Source organism: Pelophylax lessonae (assembly GCF_965119305.1).
Source record: "Pelophylax lessonae genome assembly, chromosome: 1".
Classification (NCBI taxonomy): domain Eukaryota; kingdom Metazoa; phylum Chordata; class Amphibia; order Anura; family Ranidae; genus Pelophylax; species Pelophylax lessonae.
The window spans coordinates 594,761,543-594,781,887 of NC_138768.1; the positions used below are offsets into that span (position 1 = coordinate 594,761,543).

General features: G+C 44.9%; 1 protein-coding gene across 1 annotated transcript in view; it reads left to right on the forward strand.

Moving 5' to 3' along the window:
* Positions 1 to 292: 292 nt before the first annotated feature.
* Positions 293 to 20,345, forward strand: part of LOC309555844 (complement C3-like) — a 362,933-nt gene continuing 342,880 nt past the window's right edge. Inside the window, exon 1 of the mRNA XM_082258010.1 lies at positions 293 to 414. Within this exon, the coding sequence (XP_082114136.1) occupies positions 332 to 414 (83 nt within the window). The 5' untranslated portion in view covers positions 293 to 331. The remainder of the gene's footprint in view (positions 415 to 20,345) is intronic.

The following is a 20,345-nucleotide window of genomic DNA, read 5'->3' on the forward strand; positions in this document are numbered from 1 at the left end:
GACATTGCCGCGCTGCGCACTACCAATCGTGCGAATGGGCCGCCGTCATATGACATCGACCCAGCACGAGAGCCGCACTGCTCCGCCGTCATTTTACAATATGGTGGGTGGGAGGTGGTTAAAAAATACTTTACTATTTTTAATTTATTTACACTGTAAACAGACCTTGGCTAAAGGTTGGCCAGTAGAATTAGAAATCATGTGATTTCTTGTCTGTTAAAAATGTGTAAATAATTACGCAAACTAGTCCTGACTTTTGCTCTCTTAGGCTTGACCGCTAAATAAAAGCAGTTTTGAAAGTAGATAATACATTTCTCGTGGAACTCCACTGATGATCATGAGTCGATATTTCTCCTTTCTTCCTGTTCTTCTCTGCATTCAGCTTTCATTTCGCCTTACAGCATGCAAACCGTTGTAAGTATTAGACCTCTTGCCATCCTCTTAGGGCCAGTATTCGAGGGGAATTTGTTTGCTAAATTTGCCTTTTCCTCCATACAAGTCTGTGGGAATGAATAAACAGCAGAAGCAGGTTAAATGCAGCAGAACTGCAGCTGTAAGAAATGTATAATGATCTCAGACAAACCACAAAATATCAAAAGTACATTTCTCCTTTTAATGTTTTTGTTGCTAGGAAAAATGAATTGCAAATGAATTGCAGGCAATATGAGGTCTGTTGCAGAAATTCCAAGCAATTTGTACCCTCTTTGCTGAGCAATTTGGATCTATATAGATCATTTGTCCCAAGCATGTTTGAAGCCATTTACTGTTAACTGTCTGAAAGTTTATTTCAAGCATTAACTACCCTTACAATTGTAATTATAAAAATGTAATTGTTAGCTCCAATGCAGCTGCTGATGAACGTGGCCCCTTTAACAATTTGCAGAGAAGCATTGTTGTCAGTTCTAGCAACAACTTTACATCCAGCTAGAAATTGTCAGAGAAAATAAGGGATTTGTATTTGGTGTAAATTGCCAACTAATCTTCACCTTAAAATACAGCTGAACTGTAGGCAAATATATATAAAGTATATATATATATATATATATATATATATATATATATATATATATATTGCTGATATTTCCTGCTTTAAGCCAAACCTCAAACAAAACTTTTTTTAGTGTGTGGTAGCGTTGGGGCATCTGTCTGCTTTCCAATGAGGACACAGGCATTAAAGAAAACCTGAAAAAGGCGAAATAAGCAGCTTGAAAGTGTTATGCAGTATCTGCACATCACACATTAGGTATAATATATACCTCTTTATTATTATAATTACATAGATAAAACAAGTTACAGCCATAACATATTAATGTACATGAAAATAGAACAGAACCCCCTTCACATAAATATATAACCTAGATATGTATGTACTCCTTATTACCGATTCCGCTTAGCATTGGTATCAACCTTAATTTTTATTTTTTTATGTACATATAACAAGGCCAAATGGGTATCATTTTTTATTTCAAGTATGCCAAAACATTGTTATTCAAGTTTGGATAGAATAAGGAACTGTCAGAACTAGTAATGGGTGAATTGCCTGGATTTGATTCGCCAAAGCTTTGGCGAATCGTGTTCATAAATTTGGCAAACCCAATCTTAGATGCAAATCTCTTTGAAGTCTATTGTAGGCAAATCCTGTTACATTCTGTCCATTTTTAGGGATAATAGACAAGCTACTATTAAAAATGGTATATGGGGCTAGGCACTGCCATGGGAGACATGTACCACTGCAAAACATTTTTTTAGCTTTCTTACAGGAGGGATAAGGTCCTTGCATGCAGCTTTGAGTGCTACATAAAATTTTGACCAATCCTCTAAATAACATTTTGGTTGATGCCTTAAAGCTGTATGTGGGGTTACAGAACAGTACAATTTGGCTGTGGAATTAATTGGCCAGCAGCAGGACAGTTTTAATTCCTCCCCTGCCCGGCCAATAGCAGATTGTCTGGGTGGTGATTCAGTTATCCTGACTGGGCGTCATATAACACTCTGTCCGGATGCGCCGATCGCAGGGTCACGCAGCGGCGCAATCTGTCACCAGCCGCGTCCACAGGACATGGCGGATGACTGATCTGAGTACCAACTCATTGCCGGTACCATGTGACCTCATGCCATCCATTGAATACAACTGATTGGTCAGTGTGATCACATGGTACAGACAGGGCCAATCACAGTCCATTGGTATCACGTGATTAGGTCTGGCCAATCACAGCTAATCAAAACAAAACAGACTGAATGAATCAGTTTCATTCAGTAAAATTAATTGCTATAAGAAAACATAATGTGTGAAAAAAAAAAAGAAAAGCCTGATCACTTTCCCAGAGTAGAACAATGTTACTAAGTTTAAAAAAAAAAAAAAAATTTTAAAAGAAAAAATGTAATAAAAAAATTACATTTTATTTATATATATTGTAACAGGAAGTCAGCTAAATCTGGGAATGTAGTCACAGGAAGGAGATACATTTCTACCTGATTTAGAAAGTCCATTAATTAATTTAGGGTGTTGGCTACAGAGCTAGCCAGCAGGAAGTTGAAAGGCCTTCACCTGTTCAGAATGAGGGAGTTAAGGCTCTATAATTTGTTCAGAGAAATTCCTATTGTTTGCTGCCTCCAGAAGCTGCATCCTGAAGCCATGTGGGCTGGGAGCAGGAGGACAGTCAGCGTGTGCCTCCCGACAGGATGTGTGGGCCTGGGAGAAGACCCCCCGGAGTGATGTGTGCCCGGGACGGTAACCAAGGGTGAATACGTCTCAAAGGTGAGAAGACGAACTGTTGATGTGAAAGAAACAAAGGACTGTGTTGCCCTGTGAAGGTATTATAAAAGGACTATTGAGTGTCCGCTGGAGGACAAGGAAGTCTGCCCGACGGTAGGTTGGAGACAGACACTTAGGCAGGTTCCAGTTGTGAGAAGGTAGCCGCCCACAGAGGCAAGGATTTATTTTCTGGTTTATTTTATTTTGGATGTTTTGCTGCATACAGCCTGGTGAAGAAAACACCATTTAATAAACCACACTGTTTGTTTGCAAGCACTTGTCGGCTACCTCTCTGGGAAAACGCACCCCCCAAGGGGTCATCCACACCCGCCACCGAGCTAATCCCTCACATATGGTGGAGGTATGCAGTGGGCATAAGCAGAGATCCCTGCAAGGAAGTGCAAATGTTTGATGAACTTTATCTGGTGCATGAGATTGCACAATCTATGTGTGCAGGAGAGAAGATCCTGACAGAAAAAAAAAAAAAAGTGTTTTAAAGAGACAGCGGTCTCAAAATTATTTGATGAACTTTGTTGTGTCTGGTGCAAGTGACTGCACAAACTGTGTGTGCAGGAAAAGAGATCTTGCAAGAGAGAGAGAAAAACTACATGTGTTAAAGAGACAGTGGTCTGAAAATTTTTGCTGGACTGTGAAAAATTTGTTTGTGGAGTTATTGAAGATGGGGCGATCCAAACGCCTGAAGAATGCAAAGATAGATGAAATGAGAGACCGGATTCTATGGATGGAGGGGATGTTACCGTCTGAACCAGCCCCATCCATGCCTAAAGAGAGTCTACTAAAGAGGAAGGTTGTTGTCCCTAGCAACACTGATGAAACTGCTATGGAGACGCAGTGTGCTCAGATGAAAAGTAAACTCAAAATGGAGGAGATGTTGAAACATCTGATTATATCAAATGCAGCTCAACAGCAGGCAAATGCAGCTCAACAGCAGGCAAATGCGGATTTTCAGCAGAGCTTTGCAGCTCAACAAAAGGCTCATCAAGAGAGCATGGCAGGCTGGAAACAGAGACGCCAGCAGCCAATGGAGGCCATCGGTTTGGAGGAAACCGAGTATGTGTGCAGGGCTGAGTTGGATGCCTTGCAACGGAAAATGGAAGAAAAGGAACAAGCCTTGGAATTGCTTAAAATGGAGCATAGAAACTTGCAGGAAATGAATGAACTACTCAAGTCTCATGTGTTACAGTGGGAAGAATCCACTGCTCTTCTTTTGGTCGAGTTGCAAAAACGCAGAGAGACTATAATGGAGAAAGATACCATCCTCATGGAAAAGGAAAGTGAAATTCAGACTTTGCAGAAGCAAAGTATGGCTGATATGTTGGAGTTGCGTAATCAGCTGGAAAAAAGTCTTCAGTCTTTGGGAGCTACAAAAATAGACCTGCAGGAGTCGCAGGAACAGAATGTCGCTCTGAAAACGACATTGTCTCTCAGCGACAACGAGAAAAGTGAAAGAGAGGCTAAATTACTGAGTACTGTGTATGAGCTCACTACTTTGAGCAATGTGGTAAATGAATGGCGTGCGGACTGTGAAAGTTGGAAAGGGGAAGCCCAACGTGTCCAGCAGCAGTTAAAGGAGAAAGAAGCCTGTGTGGCAGAATTACATTCTCATTCCCAGATGCTAGCCAATGAGGTGAAGGCTCTTATGCAGGGAAAAGGAGATTGTGAACATAAGAGGGAAAAAGTAGAGGCACAGCTTCTGGAATCGCAAGTCAAGGTGTCAGAAGGTGACCGATTGTGTACTAAGCTGTCAGAGAAGGCAAACCGACTGCAGGTTGAGTTGGACAATGTTACAAATCAGCTTTCTCAAGCAGACAGCAAATCTAGAGAAATTGCGGAAGATTTTTCTATCTTGGAATCGCAGCTGCAAGACACGCAGGAACTCTTACAGGAAGAGAGGTGTCAAAGGCTGAGTTTTAGCACAAAGCTCAAACAAATGGAAGATGAGAAAAATGGCTTCCTGGAACAATTAAAAGAGGAGGCGGAAGCAAAGAAAAACCTATCAGAGCAAGTCGCAACATTGCAAGCTCAGATAGCGGATATGAAAAAACGCATGGAAGAAAGCGTTGGTTCATTACAGTGTGTTGAAGATGTGAAAAAGAAGTTTGATCAGATGCTTGGTGAAGAGAAGACTGTGTCTGCAAAATATGCAGAAGAACGCGCACGTGCAGAAACGGAGGTGCGTGATAACGAGAGCAAAGCCCTGTTCTTGGCTCGCTCTTTGGAGGAAGCTCTAGAGTGTAAGGCTGAACTAGAAAGTGTTAAACAGCTGCGTACAGAAATGGAAGAATTGGTCAGCTCCAAGGATGATGTTGTGAAAAGCGTTCAGGAGCTAGAAAAGTCTAAGCGAGCCTTAGAACAGCAAGTAGAAGAGATGAAGATTCCGTTGCAGGAACTGGAAGAGGAATTCCAGGCAACAGAGGATCTGTCCCAAAGAGGGGATAGTGTGCCTGATGCAGTTTTTAAAAGGATCAGTGTTTTGGGGTCTGTCCTGAGTGAGCCTCAGAAATGTGACGACATGTGGCTTGAATCACCCCTTTGGAATAAACCGTTCCTTCAAAAACTTCAAGCATTGGAAAATGTATCATTAGAACTTCAGCAAACAAAGGAGCTGAGTAAGAAATGTGGTGATTTCTCAGTTCAGGCTGAAAACCTAGTGGAGAAAACTAAGGCTGTTGGTGAAAACGTGAAGCAAATGAATAAGTGCCTTTCAGGGAGTGTTTCCAAAATGGAACTGGTGAAAGACGGGTGGCAGAAGTTTGATCGTGATCTTGAGATGCATTCCATGTGGAATTCAGATAGAGAAAAAGAACTAGGTGACCTTGAGCGGTCAAATAGTTCAGCAGAACGTGCATTGAAGAAACCTGTAAAAGAATGTGTTGCAGTTCCATGCTTCTTCACTGATGCAGAGAGGAGGTCTATAATGGATACCACCCAGATCGCTGGGTTCAACTGTGTTGTTGCCTTTGACCCCTATGTTGGTGGAAGGAAAGTTGATGATGTTCTGGTTGGCTTCTTCTGTGAAGAGTTTGGCAAGAAATATAAACTGAATATCAAATCAAATAGTAGGCCTTTACTGCGACTCGCTCAGGAGGGCGAAAAGTTTAAGAAGTTGATGAGTGCAAATGCTTCAGATCTGCCTATGAATATGAAATGTTTGGTGAATGATATTGATATCTCTGGGAAAAGGAACAGGGGTCACTTTGAAGAAATGTGTGACAGCCTGTTGTCTCAATTGGAAAATCCTCTGCACAGCATCTTAGAGCAAGCAAAGCTCAAGAAGGAAGATCATTCCCTTTTACAACAAAAAGTCAATGATTGTGTACAGATGTATGGAGAGGCAACTCAAGTCACAGAGGGATGTCAAGAGTCCCTACTTGGAACAAAGCTTAGTGAAGCAAAGGTTCTCAAAGTTTTGTGGAAAACATTTATGGATTGCAGAGAGAGGCGTCTTAAGAATGTTGAAGACATTAAGACTAGCCCAATTGAGTTGCCTATGGATCACGGTCCTCCATGGTGGATTGGACAGACGGTTATGAGGGACAAGCTGTCTGACATTTATGAGAAAGCTGTCAATGAAGATGACAGAAACGAGAAGGAGCGAAATGATGCCAAAAATGCAGTTGAAGAATGTGTATATGAGATGAGAGACAAACTGTGTGGCATTTATGAGAAATCCGTCAATGAAGATGACAAAACAGTTTCATCCGGAAGCTTGAGGATAATAGGAGGCTTATCAGTGAGTCAGCAGTGCTTGACACATGCGTGCCTGGAAATCTGTGTCCCAACCCTAGGGTTGAAACAAGAGGGGGGGGTATGTAACAGGAAGTCAGCTAAATCTGGGAATGTAGTCACAGGAAGGAGATACATTTCTACCTGATTTAGAAAGTCCATTAATTAATTTAGGGTGTTGGCTACAGAGCTAGCCAGCAGGAAGTTGAAAGGCCTTCACCTGTTCAGAATGAGGGAGTTAAGGCTCTATAATTTGTTCAGAGAAATTCCTATTGTTTGCTGCCTCCAGAAGCTGCATCCTGAAGCCATGTGGGCTGGGAGCAGGAGGACAGTCAGCGTGTGCCTCCCGACAGGATGTGTGGGCCTGGGAGAAGACCCCCCGGAGTGATGTGTGCCCGGGACGGTAACCAAGGGTGAATACGTCTCAAAGGTGAGAAGACGAACTGTTGATGTGAAAGAAACAAAGGACTGTGTTGCCCTGTGAAGGTATTATAAAAGGACTATTGAGTGTCCGCTGGAGGACAAGGAAGTCTGCCCGACGGTAGGTTGGAGACAGACACTTAGGCAGGTTCCAGTTGTGAGAAGGTAGCCGCCCACAGAGGCAAGGATTTATTTTCTGGTTTATTTTATTTTGGATGTTTTGCTGCATACAGCCTGGTGAAGAAAACACCATTTAATAAACCACACTGTTTGTTTGCAAGCACTTGTCGGCTACCTCTCTGGGAAAACGCACCCCCCAAGGGGTCATCCACACCCGCCACCGAGCTAATCCCTCACAATATATATATATATATATATATATATATATATATACCGTCACACCTGTTATAGGATAACACTGTATTTCGTAATTTTTCAAAAACTTCTGACAAAAATTACAACTTCAAAAAACTCGCCATGCCTCTTACTAAATACCCTTGACTGACTGCTTTCCAAAAAAGGGGTCACTGGGGGGTATTTGTACTGTCCTGACATTTTCGGCCTCAAGAAATTAGATCAGTCTGTACATCAGGACTTATCAATTTTCAGATATATCCCATAGTTTGTGGACTCTATAACTTTCACACAGACTAGATAATCTACACTAATTTAGGTTATTTTCACCAAAGAAATGTAGCAGAATACTCTTTGACCTAAATTTATACAGAAAGAATATTTATTTGCAAAATTTTATAACAGAAACAAAGAAAATGCGTTTTTTTTTCATTTTTCAGGATTTTGTTGTTAATTTAGCAAAAAGTAAAAACCCCAGTGGTGATTAAAAACGCCAAAAGAAAGCTATATTTATGTGAACAAAATGATAAAAATGTAGTTTGAGTACAGCGTGTATGACTGCGCAATTGCCATTCTAAGTGCGACAGCACTGCAAGCCGAAAATTGGCCTAGGCAGGAAGGGGGTAAAAGTGCCCAGTATTGAAGTGGTTGATTAGGAATAGTATGCCTAACTGGCAAATGTCAGACTTGTATTTTATCTATGGGGATAGGGGTGTGTTCTGAGTGGCAGTTATATAATGTGAGGTGGTTGAGGCCATTTTGGTACTTAGCTTTTGTAATAAACTTATTACTGGATAAGCAGTCTGGGTCCAACAGCCCAGCCGAGACAGGTAAAATATTTTTTTGTCAATCACAAAATGTAGCTGTAAAACAAATACCTTGACATGTTTCTCGCACGTGTGGCTTCATCAGAGGGCAATTGTTTAATGGGCATTGTTTATAGATTTCAATGTTTAGGGGACTGTTGGATATCATCCTTTCACAAAAAAGCAATGGACAAAATGGTGTGAGAAAGGACACTTTTAGGGTCAGTCATGTTTGTTGATTCTGTTGATGCTAAAGATTCATTAGGCTTTGTTTCTGAGAACTAAGCACATTTAGTATATGCTGGTATCTGATTATAACAAACATACAATTAGGGTGATAACAATGCTGAGCTGCATCATTAATACGAGCAATAAGGTTGTTACCGACCTTTGGCTTGTTCACTGACTATGCTTCTGCTTGTTTCCTACCTGCTAAATCTGCTGCTGGACCCTAGCTTGCTGACCTCCTGGTGGGGCGATCCTGAGGACTGTTACCTGGTACTAGCAGGCAGCAATATTCATCTCCACCATCGGACGCTCTAGTGAACACCAGTTAGGGCTTAGGTTCTGCACCTCAGATGAGCTGTGTGTCAGATTTCAGCAGCTGGGAGACCAGATGCATGTAGCTACACATGGAAACTGAGACTAAACAATGTATATATCTTTAGGGTGAGATTTATTTGCAGTGAAACAAGAGACAAGACCTAACAACTGACTATATAGAAAAAAATATACAAAATGAGGGACAAGGGTAACAGGGAATACCAGGGATGCAAGGAAGGGAGGAATCAAGACTGAGTACAGGAACCAGGATCAGGAGTAAGCAGCAGGGTACAGATTACAAGATGGCTCAGCAGCAGGATAACCAGGGGCGGACTGACAACTCATGGGGCCCCCGGGCAATAGGAGATCATGGGCCCCCCTGTGTCCACATCCACACCCAAGCCACACCCACACAAAGCCCCACCTACAGTACAAATTGCACTACTCACAAATGCTTTAAAGCAGCAATATAAAAAAAGCAGTGTGTCACCGTCTAGCAGCAGCTAAACTGTAAGGAGGGCTGTGTCCAGGGCTGGAGCTACCTATAGGCAAGGCAGGCGCCGGCCTAGAGCGCACATCAGTCGGGGGCGCCACCCCCGCGCTACCCCCCCCCCCCCCGGGCAGAAGAACTGCTGGTCAGTACTATTTCCTGTGACACTCCGTCTCCCGGCCCCACCGCCGCCTCTTCAAAACGCTGCCAGAGCTGTGTGTTGCTAGGTATTAGAGGCGGAGGTTGGTGGTGTGGCTCACCAGTTGGGGCGGGGCTGTGGGCATGATTGGGTGGAGAGCTGGCAGAGGTGATCCGAGTTTCGGGCTGCTGCTACCTTGTGTGCTGTCAGCTCCGAACAGAGTAAGGAAGCGGCCGGGATGCAGCCTCCTTCATGGAACGTGAGTGGGCCCTGTCTGGTGAGATTAGCCTGGAGGGGAGGTGATGAGGGGCAGAGGGGAGAAGTACCTCCGGGCTCTGTACTGGGGGGTCATAGGGCAGAGGGGACCTGATTGGCAGAAGCAGTCCCCTGACTGTTTGTTGTGACAGTCCAACATGGAACTGTGTGTGTGTTTATTATTATATGTAGAATACCATAGAAATCCCCTGACCACAGGAATATACTCTGATTATGGAACAACATAGGGGAAGCCTTCGTATACTACCCCAGCCTGTCCATATACTACCCCAGCCTGTCCGTATACATCCCCAGCCTGACCGTATACATCCCCAGCCTGTCCGTATACATCCCCAGCCTGTCCGTATACATCCCCAGCCTGTCCGTATACTACCCCAGCCTGTCCGTATACTACCCCAGCCTGTCTGTATACTACCCCAGCCTGTCCGTATACATCCCCAGCCTGTCCGTATACCACCCCAGCTTGTCCGTATACATCCCCAGCCTGTCCGTATACATCCCCAGGCTGTCCGTTTACCACCCCAGCCTGTCCGTTTACCACCCCAGCCTGTCCGTTTACCACCCCAGCCTGTCCGTATACCACCCCAGCCTGTCCGTATACATCCCCAGCCTGTCCGCATACCACCCCAACCTGTCCGTATACATCCCCCGCCTGTCCGTATACCACCCCAGCCTGTCCACATACCACCCCAGCCTGTCCGCATACCAACCCAGCCTGTCCGCATACCTCCCCAGCCTGTCTGTATACCTCCCTAGCCTGTCTGTATACTACCCTAGCCTGTCTGTATACTACCCTAGCCTGTCTGTATACTACCCTAGCCTGTCCGTATACTACCCTAGCCTGTCCGTATACTACCCTAGCCTGACCCTATACTTCCCTAGCCTGTCCGTATACCTCCGTAGCTTGTCTGTATACCTGCAGACCACAGCTGGCGCGAGGAAGCGAGCCGGTGTTGCCATTATTTGTCTTTAGTCTGGGCCCAGAAGAGCAGGTGCAGGCCTGGGGACCACGGCTGAAGAAATAGGTAGAGAGGCGCCACAAAAAAAAATCTTCACCCCTGCTACCATATACATGGGCAGGGAAAAGGGGGTAGAGTCAGGGGAAGAGCCAATAGGGGGCGGCAAAATGTGGCTTCACATAGGGTGTCTAGAATCCTTGCACCAGCCCTGGCTGTGTCCTCAATCTTCTTTCTTTCTTTCTTTCTTTCTTTCTCTCCAAGGTGAAAGATTAGAGGTCTGTTTAGAACCCTGGTATATCACCAAAGCCTCCCAACTGGGCTCCTAAAAAAAGTTGTATGAAGTAATAAAAAAAATAAAATTGTAAAACAAAATAATAAAATAAATTGGTAAAAAAATTAACAAAAATAAAAGACTACTGACCCCATCCACTGCCCTACTGACACCGTCTACTGCCCTACTGACACCGTCCACTGCCCTACTGACACCGTCCACTGCTCTATTGACACCGTCCACTGCACTACTGACACCGTCCACTGCTCTACTAACACCGTCCACTGCCCTACTGACTCCATCCACTGCCCTACTGACACCATCTACTGCCCTACTGACACCATCCACTGCCCTACTGACACATCCACTGCTCTACTGACACCGTCCACTGCTCTACTGACACCGTCCACTGCCCTACTGACACCGTCCACTGCTCTACTGACACCGTCCACTGCTCTACTGACACTGACCACTGCTCTACTGACACTATCCACTGCTCTACTGACACTATCCACTGCTTTACTGACACCATCCACTGCTCTACTGACACAGTCCACGGCCTTACTGACATGATCCATTGCCCTACTGACTGACACTACCAGGGTTGCAAAGATCGCATATGCGAGCAGGCTCTGGTGTTTTGCTACCGTGGGGGGGACCAAAACAGAAGGGAAGGAGATCCGCTACAGAACATGTGAAAAGGTCCTACTGTTGGATTGTAATAATGAAACCTGAAATGGGAGCAAATGGCCTCAGGGATCAGTGGGATGGGCCCAGGCTGGGGGTCAGGGGGGCCCCATGGGTTCTTGCACTGGGGCCCTGAAAGTTCTAGTTACGCCTCTGTCAGCAAGCATATAGCAAGTCAGCTTTTTGCGCTCAGTGTAAGAAAATCAGTGAGCAGAGGCAATTTCACTTTACATATGCTTTAATGCAAGAACAGAGGATAGCAGCAGTGTAGCATTTCTTTGCAGCAGATAAGCAATGGTTAACACTCAGGGCTCTTCCATGGATGTCAGCAAGTCAGAGCGGTCATACAGAAAGCAGTGAGCTTTACCGACTTTCAATTCTACTTCCAGCTTGCTGGTCCATCAAATCTGAAATACTGTCTCTGCACTCCCACATCAGATGTTGTTTTTACTCTCCCATAGCTCAAAGTGTAACACAATCTCGGAGCACAGAGCTGCTGTGTGTTCCTCTGCCCCGTGCCTGCTCCAGCTCACACCAAATAGTCCATCGGCTTCTACTCGGCTTCACTACCATGCTGACAGCTTCCCTGAATATAGTAAGATGGCGAGCGCCATGGGGCCCCCAACTGGTCCCGGGCCCCCGGGCATTGCCCTAAATGCCCGTTTGGTCAGTCCGCCCCTGAGGATAACAGTAACAAAAGACTTTGCAGCAAGGAGGAAATCAAAATAACTTGAACAAAAGGATCTGGCAGCAAGGAGACAATCAAAACAGCGACGCAAGCTGTGTTAGTAGAAGCAGCATTTAAATAGCCACCTGGCAGCTGAAATCAGGTGGTGCTGATAGTTGAAGCCTGCTGGCTTCTGGGAGACACCTGCTGGTGGACACTGAAATGGCAGCATTTGGCCCAGAGTGCCACTAGCAGGTGAACTCCTTCCTAACAGCAGCCTACAGATGCTCCATCGTGCCCCACCATCAGGGTCTGGAAGCTGGCTGGGGACCCCTCTTCCAGGGCCTCGAAGCTGGCTGGGTACCCCACCGCTGGTGCCTGGAGGCTGGCTGAGTACCTTGTCGCCGGGGTCCAAAAACTGGTTGGGTTCCCTGCTAGTCAGATCACTAAAGAGGTGCAACATCGAAGGCTTACCATTCTTTAAAGCAGCCTGCGTCTAGATGGTGTTGAGACACTGAAAGCAACCTGAGTGCTTAGTGTTACTAAACCCAGCACCCTGCATTTACTATATCAGGTCTCCCACAGTACACAGAGCATGGAAATATAATTATTTTAGTAAACTTAAACTGCTAAATACCTTTTCTCATTAGAGTTATATAGCAGTCTTGTGACTTCTATCAGTGTCCGACTGAGCACTGGTCAAGCTTGTAGATTGACTTTTCAATCTCCTCTAACTGTCCTATGAGGCTGCATGACCCCTGATCCTCTGCCTGAACAGTGCTAATTGGCCCTGCACTGATCACATGCACCCTCCCAAATAAAAAAAAACTTTCTGGCAATACACACCAAACTGAGCATGTGCAGAATGCCTCATAGGTAGGGCTCTATACTACCAGGAGATGGATTGGGGACAGTAAAACCAGGGGAGGATCAGAGAAGACAGGATCAAACAGCCTTTTACACAATGTGGAGGATTAACCCCTTAGGTTCCACAGTGAGTATAACAAGCATGCTTTACTGCATATACAGACTGAGTCATGGGTTTAGTAACACTTTACCTCCAGAGTCCTTGATCCTTGCAGGTACCCTGAGGCCAGGGTTTTCAATCACAACTGGACTTTCTCATTCTGTTGCTAGAGGCTGCTCTACTTTTTACCTGCCACTCAGGTCTACCCAGGGCATTGGTTACCCAACCCAGGTCCCGAAATGTGCCAGGGATCGCAGAAATAACACCTGGGTCAGGACAAGGTTCATTTTTAACTCTGCCCTTCCCCAGAGGACCTTTAGTAATGGGGCTATAATATAAGATGTAGCTCTTGTGTTTAGAGTGGATATCTGGACCTCCTGGCCTTGGCATAACAGGATCAGCTGGCTGCAAAAATAACTTAGGACAGACAACAGAAGGGATCTTAACTCACACAGACAACCCATTTAGGCCATATAACAATGGAACTTCAGAAGCCAGCAGGCGAACTTAGTCCTAACACCGTGTCATCAACCAAGGTGACATGCTGCACTTACCAGCTGGCCAGTGGGAACCTCTCTACTGCTATAGCTATTGATCTCTATGCTTGACCCCTGACTGTGGCACACATATATTTAAATACCTTCTTCAGCTCTGTGTATACTAAGGAAAATGGGGGAGCTTGAGTCCTTACCCACTTTTAGACCGGAGGATTTTGCTGCTCAATGACCAGACCACTTTTTTCAACTTGGCACTGTGTGACTTTAACTGATGACCCCTTTTTGGAAAGTAGACCACCCCCCAAATTACCCCTTTTTGGAAAGTAGACACCCTAAGCTATTTGCAGAGAGGCATGTTGAGTGTTTTGCAGATTTCCTTTTTTTCTTAATTTTCCAAAATTAATGAGAGCTGCAAAATACTCACCATGCATCTTAGCAAATACCCTGGGGTGTCTACTTTTCGAAAAGTGGTCATTTGGGGGGGTTTTGTGCTATCTTGGCATTTCATGGCCTTCAAAACTGTGATAGGTAGTGAGGAGTGAAATCAACAATTTACGCCCTTAGAAAGCCTGAAGGCGGTGATTGGTTTTCGGGGTCCTTGTACGTGGCTAGACTGCCAAAAAGTCTCACACATGGGGTATCCCCATACTCAGGAGAAGCAGCAGAATGTATTTTGGGGTGTCATTTCACATATACCCATGGCATGTGTGAGCAATATATCATTTAGTGACAACTTTGTGTAAAAAAAAAAAGAAAATAATAATAATTTTCCAGAAACTTGTGGCAAAATATAAAATATTCCATGGACTTACCATGCCTCTCAGCAAATAGCTTGGAGTGTCTACTTTGCAAAATGGGGTCATTTGGGGGGGGGGGGGTATTGTGCTATCTTGAATTTTCAGGTTCCAAAATAAATGAGAGCTGCAAAATACTCACAATGCATCTTAGCAAATACCCTGGGGTGTCTACTTTTTGAAAAGTGGTCATTTGGGGGGGGGGGGGGGTTTGTGCTATCTTGGCATTTCATGGCCTTCAAAACTGTGATAGTTAGTGAAGAAGTAAAATAAGCAATTTACGCCATTAGAAAACCTGAAGGTGGTGATTGGTTTTCGGGGTCCCGTACACAGCTAGGCTCCCAAAAAATCTTACAGATGTGGTATTCCTATACTCAGGAGAAGCAGCAGAATGTATTTTGGGGTGTCATTTCACATATACCCATGGCATGCGTGAGCAATATATCATTTAGTGACAACTTTGTGTAAAAAAACAAAACAAAACAAAAAACAAATTGTCACCTTCCCGAAACTTAGGGCAAAATATAAAATACTTCATGGACTCAATACGCCTCTCAGCAAATAGCTTTGGGTGTCCACTTTCCAAAAATTTGGGGGGTGTTTAAACTGTCCTGGCATTTTATGCTCAATCTTCTAACCACTTGAAAACCAAGCCTTTTCTGTGACTTATAGTTTACATGAAAAAAATATATTTTTTTTTTACTAGAAAGTTACTTTGAACCCCCAAACATTATATATATTTTTAAAGCAGAGGCCCTACAGAAGAAAATGGTGGATGTTGCAAATTTTTTTGTCACACGGTATTTGCGCACAGATTTTCCAAACGCAATTTCTGCGAAAAAAATACATTGTTTTAAAATTTGATGCACAAATACACTATATAATTCCAAATTGTTTGGTAAAATTTAAAAGATGATCTTATCCCGAGTAAATAGATACCAAACATGACATGCTTTAAAATTGCGCACACCCGTGTAACAGCAACAAACTACGTACATTTTTAAAAACTTTTAAAAGTCTTTACAGGTTACCACTTTGGACATACAGAAGAGGTCTACTGCAAGAATTACTGCCCTCGACCTGGCGTTTGGGGCGATACCTCACATGCATGCTGCAATTGCGGTTTACATATGACACTAGACAAACGCTTGCGCAAGCCTTTGCGCGCAAGCACGGGGGGACAGGGGGGGCTTGATTTTTTTTATTTGCTTTTTTATGTTATTTTGACACCTTTCCTTTCATTTTTTTAAAATCATTTTTATTGTTATCACAGTGAATTTATATATCCCTTTTGATAGCAATCTGTAGTGACAGGTACTCTTTTTTAAAAAAATTGGGGTCTTTTAGACTCTAGATCTCTCCTCTGACCTCAAAGCATCTAACCACACCAAGATTGGTGTGATAAGATGCTTTCCCAATGGCACTGTTTATTTCTGGCGAAACAGCTCATAGCTTACGGTTTCTTAGGCCATAGAGATGATTTGAGCCACTCTTGTCTCCAATCAGCTCTATGGTTAGATAATTGAACCACCGGCTGCACTCTCGGGTTAACCGGTGGGACAGGAGAGCCAGAGAAAAAACGCAGAAGGTGGCGGGAGGGGGGGAGTCCCTTCCTACTGCTTGTAAAAGCAGACTAGCGGCTAATTATCTGCTAGGATTGCTTTTCCATGTAAGCCTTCTGCTGGCTTTAAAAAACGATACCAAGATGATGAATAAATCTGCACGCATCATCCTGGTATAACCACTCAAAGTCCAGAAACATACCAGTACATTGCTGGTCCTTGTTTGGCATATATTGTATTTTTTTTTTTTTTTCATGCAGCCTGTGGTGAACGAAAAAAAGAGAACCTAACAGAAATCTCCGCCAGAAAATGTGTAGTACACCGATCATTAGCTGCCCAAAACATCCAACCCACTTTCTAATGGGTATACATGACAAATTCCATGTATACCTATTGTTTTTTAACTGCGGTGGTGAAATCACCTCCTACAGCGCTGCCATCAGAGATTTCCATATATGCTGAGCGCAAACGCTGTTTGTGTCAGAATATATAAAATCAGTGTGGCAGCTGATGAGTGTACCAGCAAGGCAAACTGGTAACAATAGAATAGAAATAAAAGATTACATTGGTACCTGAAAAGTAAAAAATGGTTACCAATGAAAAACCGTAACAAAGTACTGTAAAAGTAAAGTAGGAAGAGTAGAAGTAGAAGAGCAGAGTAAGAACAGAAAAATAACTCAAACGACAACTATTTTTGGCTTTTTTATTTTATATTTTTTTTTGTAAATTTATTTTAAATTTTTTTTTTCTTCAACTCAACTGCAACATTCCAGCATAGGCTCTCTCAAAATGACGATAGCCATCAAACATCTTTCGAGACCCTGTGTTAGTGTGTCCTAGACTGTGTCATGCTGTACCCTATGCTAATACTCCACTAGTGTTTGGTAGCGTTGGAAACATTCCCCGATGCAGAGACCAGGTTGGTCAGGACAGAAGGGACAATAATAACGGGTGTTATGCCTAAATACGCGCCTGCTACAGACATGACATCTTCTTTGGGGGTTTCTTTTGGCAGGGGTACTCGGGAGGACATGTGGAAAATGCCTCTCATGCAGCCGGCTCACTGCATCTGGTAGGGGAAGTGGGGCAGGAGCACCTCCTGGATACAGGTAGGCTCTGATGATCTCTTCCTGGAATTCTAGGAAGGATCCAGTTCATCCTGATGCTTTGTATAGCTCAAAAGCGTTCAGCATAGCCAATTGGAATAAATAAACAGACACTTTTTTGTACCAGCGTCTGGCTTTACGGGCAACTAAGTACGGCACCAAAAGCTGGTCGTTGAGGTCCACCCCTTTCATATTAATGTTATATTTGTGGACACAGAGGGGCTTCTCCAAAACACCAGTTGCCGTATGAATTTGGGCTGTCATGTCTGCGTGAAGGGAGGACAGAACGAAAACATTCCATGTATCCCTCCACTTCACTGCAAGCAATTTGTCCGTTTTCAAGCAGGCTTTCTCCCCCCCACTAAAACGCGAATCTACAAGCGGTTGGGGGAAGCCCCAGCGATTAGGTCGCACGGAGCAACATGCGCCAATTTAAAATTGAAGAACATGACAAAAAAGTGGCACGCTTGAATAAAAATTGTCCACGTACAAATGGTACCCCTTTCCGAATAAGGGTGACACCAAGTCCCAAACTATCTTGCCACTGCTCCCTATGTAGTCTGGGCAGTTGGGGGCTCCACAGTGCTATCTTTACCCTCATAAACACGGAAACTAACTGTATAGCATGTGACCCTGTCACACAGCTTATATAGCTTGACCCCGTATCTGGCACGCTTGCTGGGGAGATACTGCTTGATAGCAAGGCGGGCAGTAAACGTAATCAGGGACTCCCCAATGCAGACAACTTGTTGGGGGGTAAACAAACCGCTGATTGAAGTGGTTTACGAGGGGCCGAATATTGTGGAGCCAGTCATATCCAGGGTCTCCCCGAGGACGACAGAGTTCATTGTTGTTAAAGTACATGAACCGCAGAATTTGCTCGTATCTCGCCCTGGACAAGGAAGCAGAGAACACGCGCATATGGGGAAGTGGGCTAGTGGACCAATATAACCGCAACTCACTCCTTTTAGTTATGCCCATGTTAAGGGAAAAGCCCAGAAAGGTTTTAAACTCAGAAACCGTTATAGGTTTCCAGACGAATGGTCTGGCAAGCAATGAATTTGGGTTGGCGGCGATGAATTGACCAGCATATAAATTGCTTTGGTCCACAATAGATCTGAAAAGATCTTCTGTGAAAAACAGCTCAAAAAAAAGAAGGGGAGTAAAATTGGCTGTTTCCACGTGAATTCCGGGTTGGGCAGTGAATGGGGGAAGTATTGGCGCTGTAGAATCAGTGGGCTGCCAATTAGGAAATGCCAGCGCTTCAGGGAGGGTACTTTGGGCTCTATGAGCCTGTCTTCGAATTTGCGGTGGCTGCGGGCCACTACTCCTGCTAGCTACCACACCAGCTTCAACTGCACTTATGGGACTCGCCACGTTACCAAGTGATACTGCAGTGCTGGTATGTCTAGGTCCAGGGTGTACTAGGCCGCTGGTGCTTGGCAGTTCGCCAGAAGTGTGAGCAGCACTAGTACCGACACTCTGCTCCATACGAGCACCCTGCAATTCCTGCACCTCAGCAACTCCAGAATGGGGTCAGGTACACCTGATCTTAGCAGGGACCCATCCATCATCGGAGCTATCTGTCAGGGAGCCACTGCTGTCTACAGGCTTGTATACTGACCGTGATTCTGCCAGTGAGGCTTCCCCATCGCTCTCATCTGACATGGTCAGTATGCTGTAGGCCTCTTCACTACTGTACCACCGTTTGGACATTTTAGCCACTAAATTTACAGGTACAGTAGTGTGACTCACAGGTAAAAAAGCACCGGCTTGTCAAGGACTATTTCAAACGCTACAAAAAAAACTGCTAGTGCCAGCAGGGATCAGGCCTGACTCTGTTAACGCAGCGGTTTTGTGTGTTGTGTTTTTTGGAACTGACAGTAATCTATTGATTACTGCACTTGCTTGGGTGGGGTGGGGTGGGCTGGGAGGAGGGGCTAAATGCAGGTGCTGGCAGGCGTCGTGACCGATTGCTGCATTTTGGGAACCCTAAACTATTGGGGACGCTAGTATAGATCTGATCAGATCAAAGATATTGATCTGTTCAGATACTATACTAGTGTAGCACCTTACAAGGTAGGTGCTAAGTTAAGTATAGTGGGCCTTGGATGCCTAACAGCAGGGCCATGATTTTCAGCTGGGATGTCATGTCTTCCAGGTGTGGCTGTTGAGACTGGGGAGTCTCCCCACTGTACTCAATGAGAGGGTTCTCATTGGGCAGTGGAGGAAATCCAGCCAGTGGTTCACCCAGGCCTGTATCTACCCCAGAAAGGCAGATTCTGCCGCACAGCATTTTAGGAGTAGGTATAAGTTTTAGGGGAGCACATGATGCAGCATCTTTGGCAGGAAGCAGAGTCCCAGGAGGGAGAGTACAGCTGTCTCTCCTCCTGTCAGATGAATCGGGTGTCTCAGGCAGCTTGCCTGAGGGGACAGAGGGCTGAGTTGAGCTGCAGAGAGGATCTGGTGTGTCGAGGACCAGCGGAGCTAAGAGGGGTCGAGTTTCAGGAAAGCATTCCCAGTTCATGAGTACTGCAAACTGCCCCTGGGGTTCTGCCTAGCGAGAGGGGACCACTACGGTGAAGGTCAAAGGGATCCAGGAGCTGGCTAGCCGGTACAGGAGCAAGTGTAAAGGGGGTGCCAGTGTTGACCCTGAAGTGTAAAGGGGGTGCCAGTGTGTGGGCCCTGAAGTATAGAGGGGGTGCCTAGTGAGAGGACCCTGAAGTATAGAGGGGGTGCCTAGTGAGAGGACCCTGAAGTATAGAGTGGCGCCAGCGGTTGGGCCCTGAAGAGTTAAAGTGTACAGCGTGCGGTGTACAGTGTTGAGAGTTGCAGAAGCAGTTACAGAAGCTACCTCAGTCAGGAAGGACTGGGGGGAGCAGTGTTCAGGACTTTTGAGCTAACCAGAGTTTCAGAAGTCAAGTTCAAGTATAATACAGCAAGTCAGTATTTTTCAAGCGCCAGCAAGCATTGGTCGGCATCCAGCCGGCGTCAAGACAGCGCTGAAAGACATATTTCCTCCAAAGTGTCCCATTTGTAACTAGTTGAGCCAGAGGAGTATCCCACTCATTTCCTTCTCCCATCCCTAATATAAAATAAACAAAACAAACCAAAGATGCCGGACTGGTCTTTGACTCAAATCTCACACTTGGGTATACAGCTTCAATGGGCTGAAGGTGTCACCGGTAACCATGGCAGACCCACATCAGGCCCAATGCCTGGAAAACCTGCTACACTAGTAATGGAGGTGTATGTGTGTGTATATGGTAATCAACGGGTTAACTAATATTTCTAACTATGCGGCG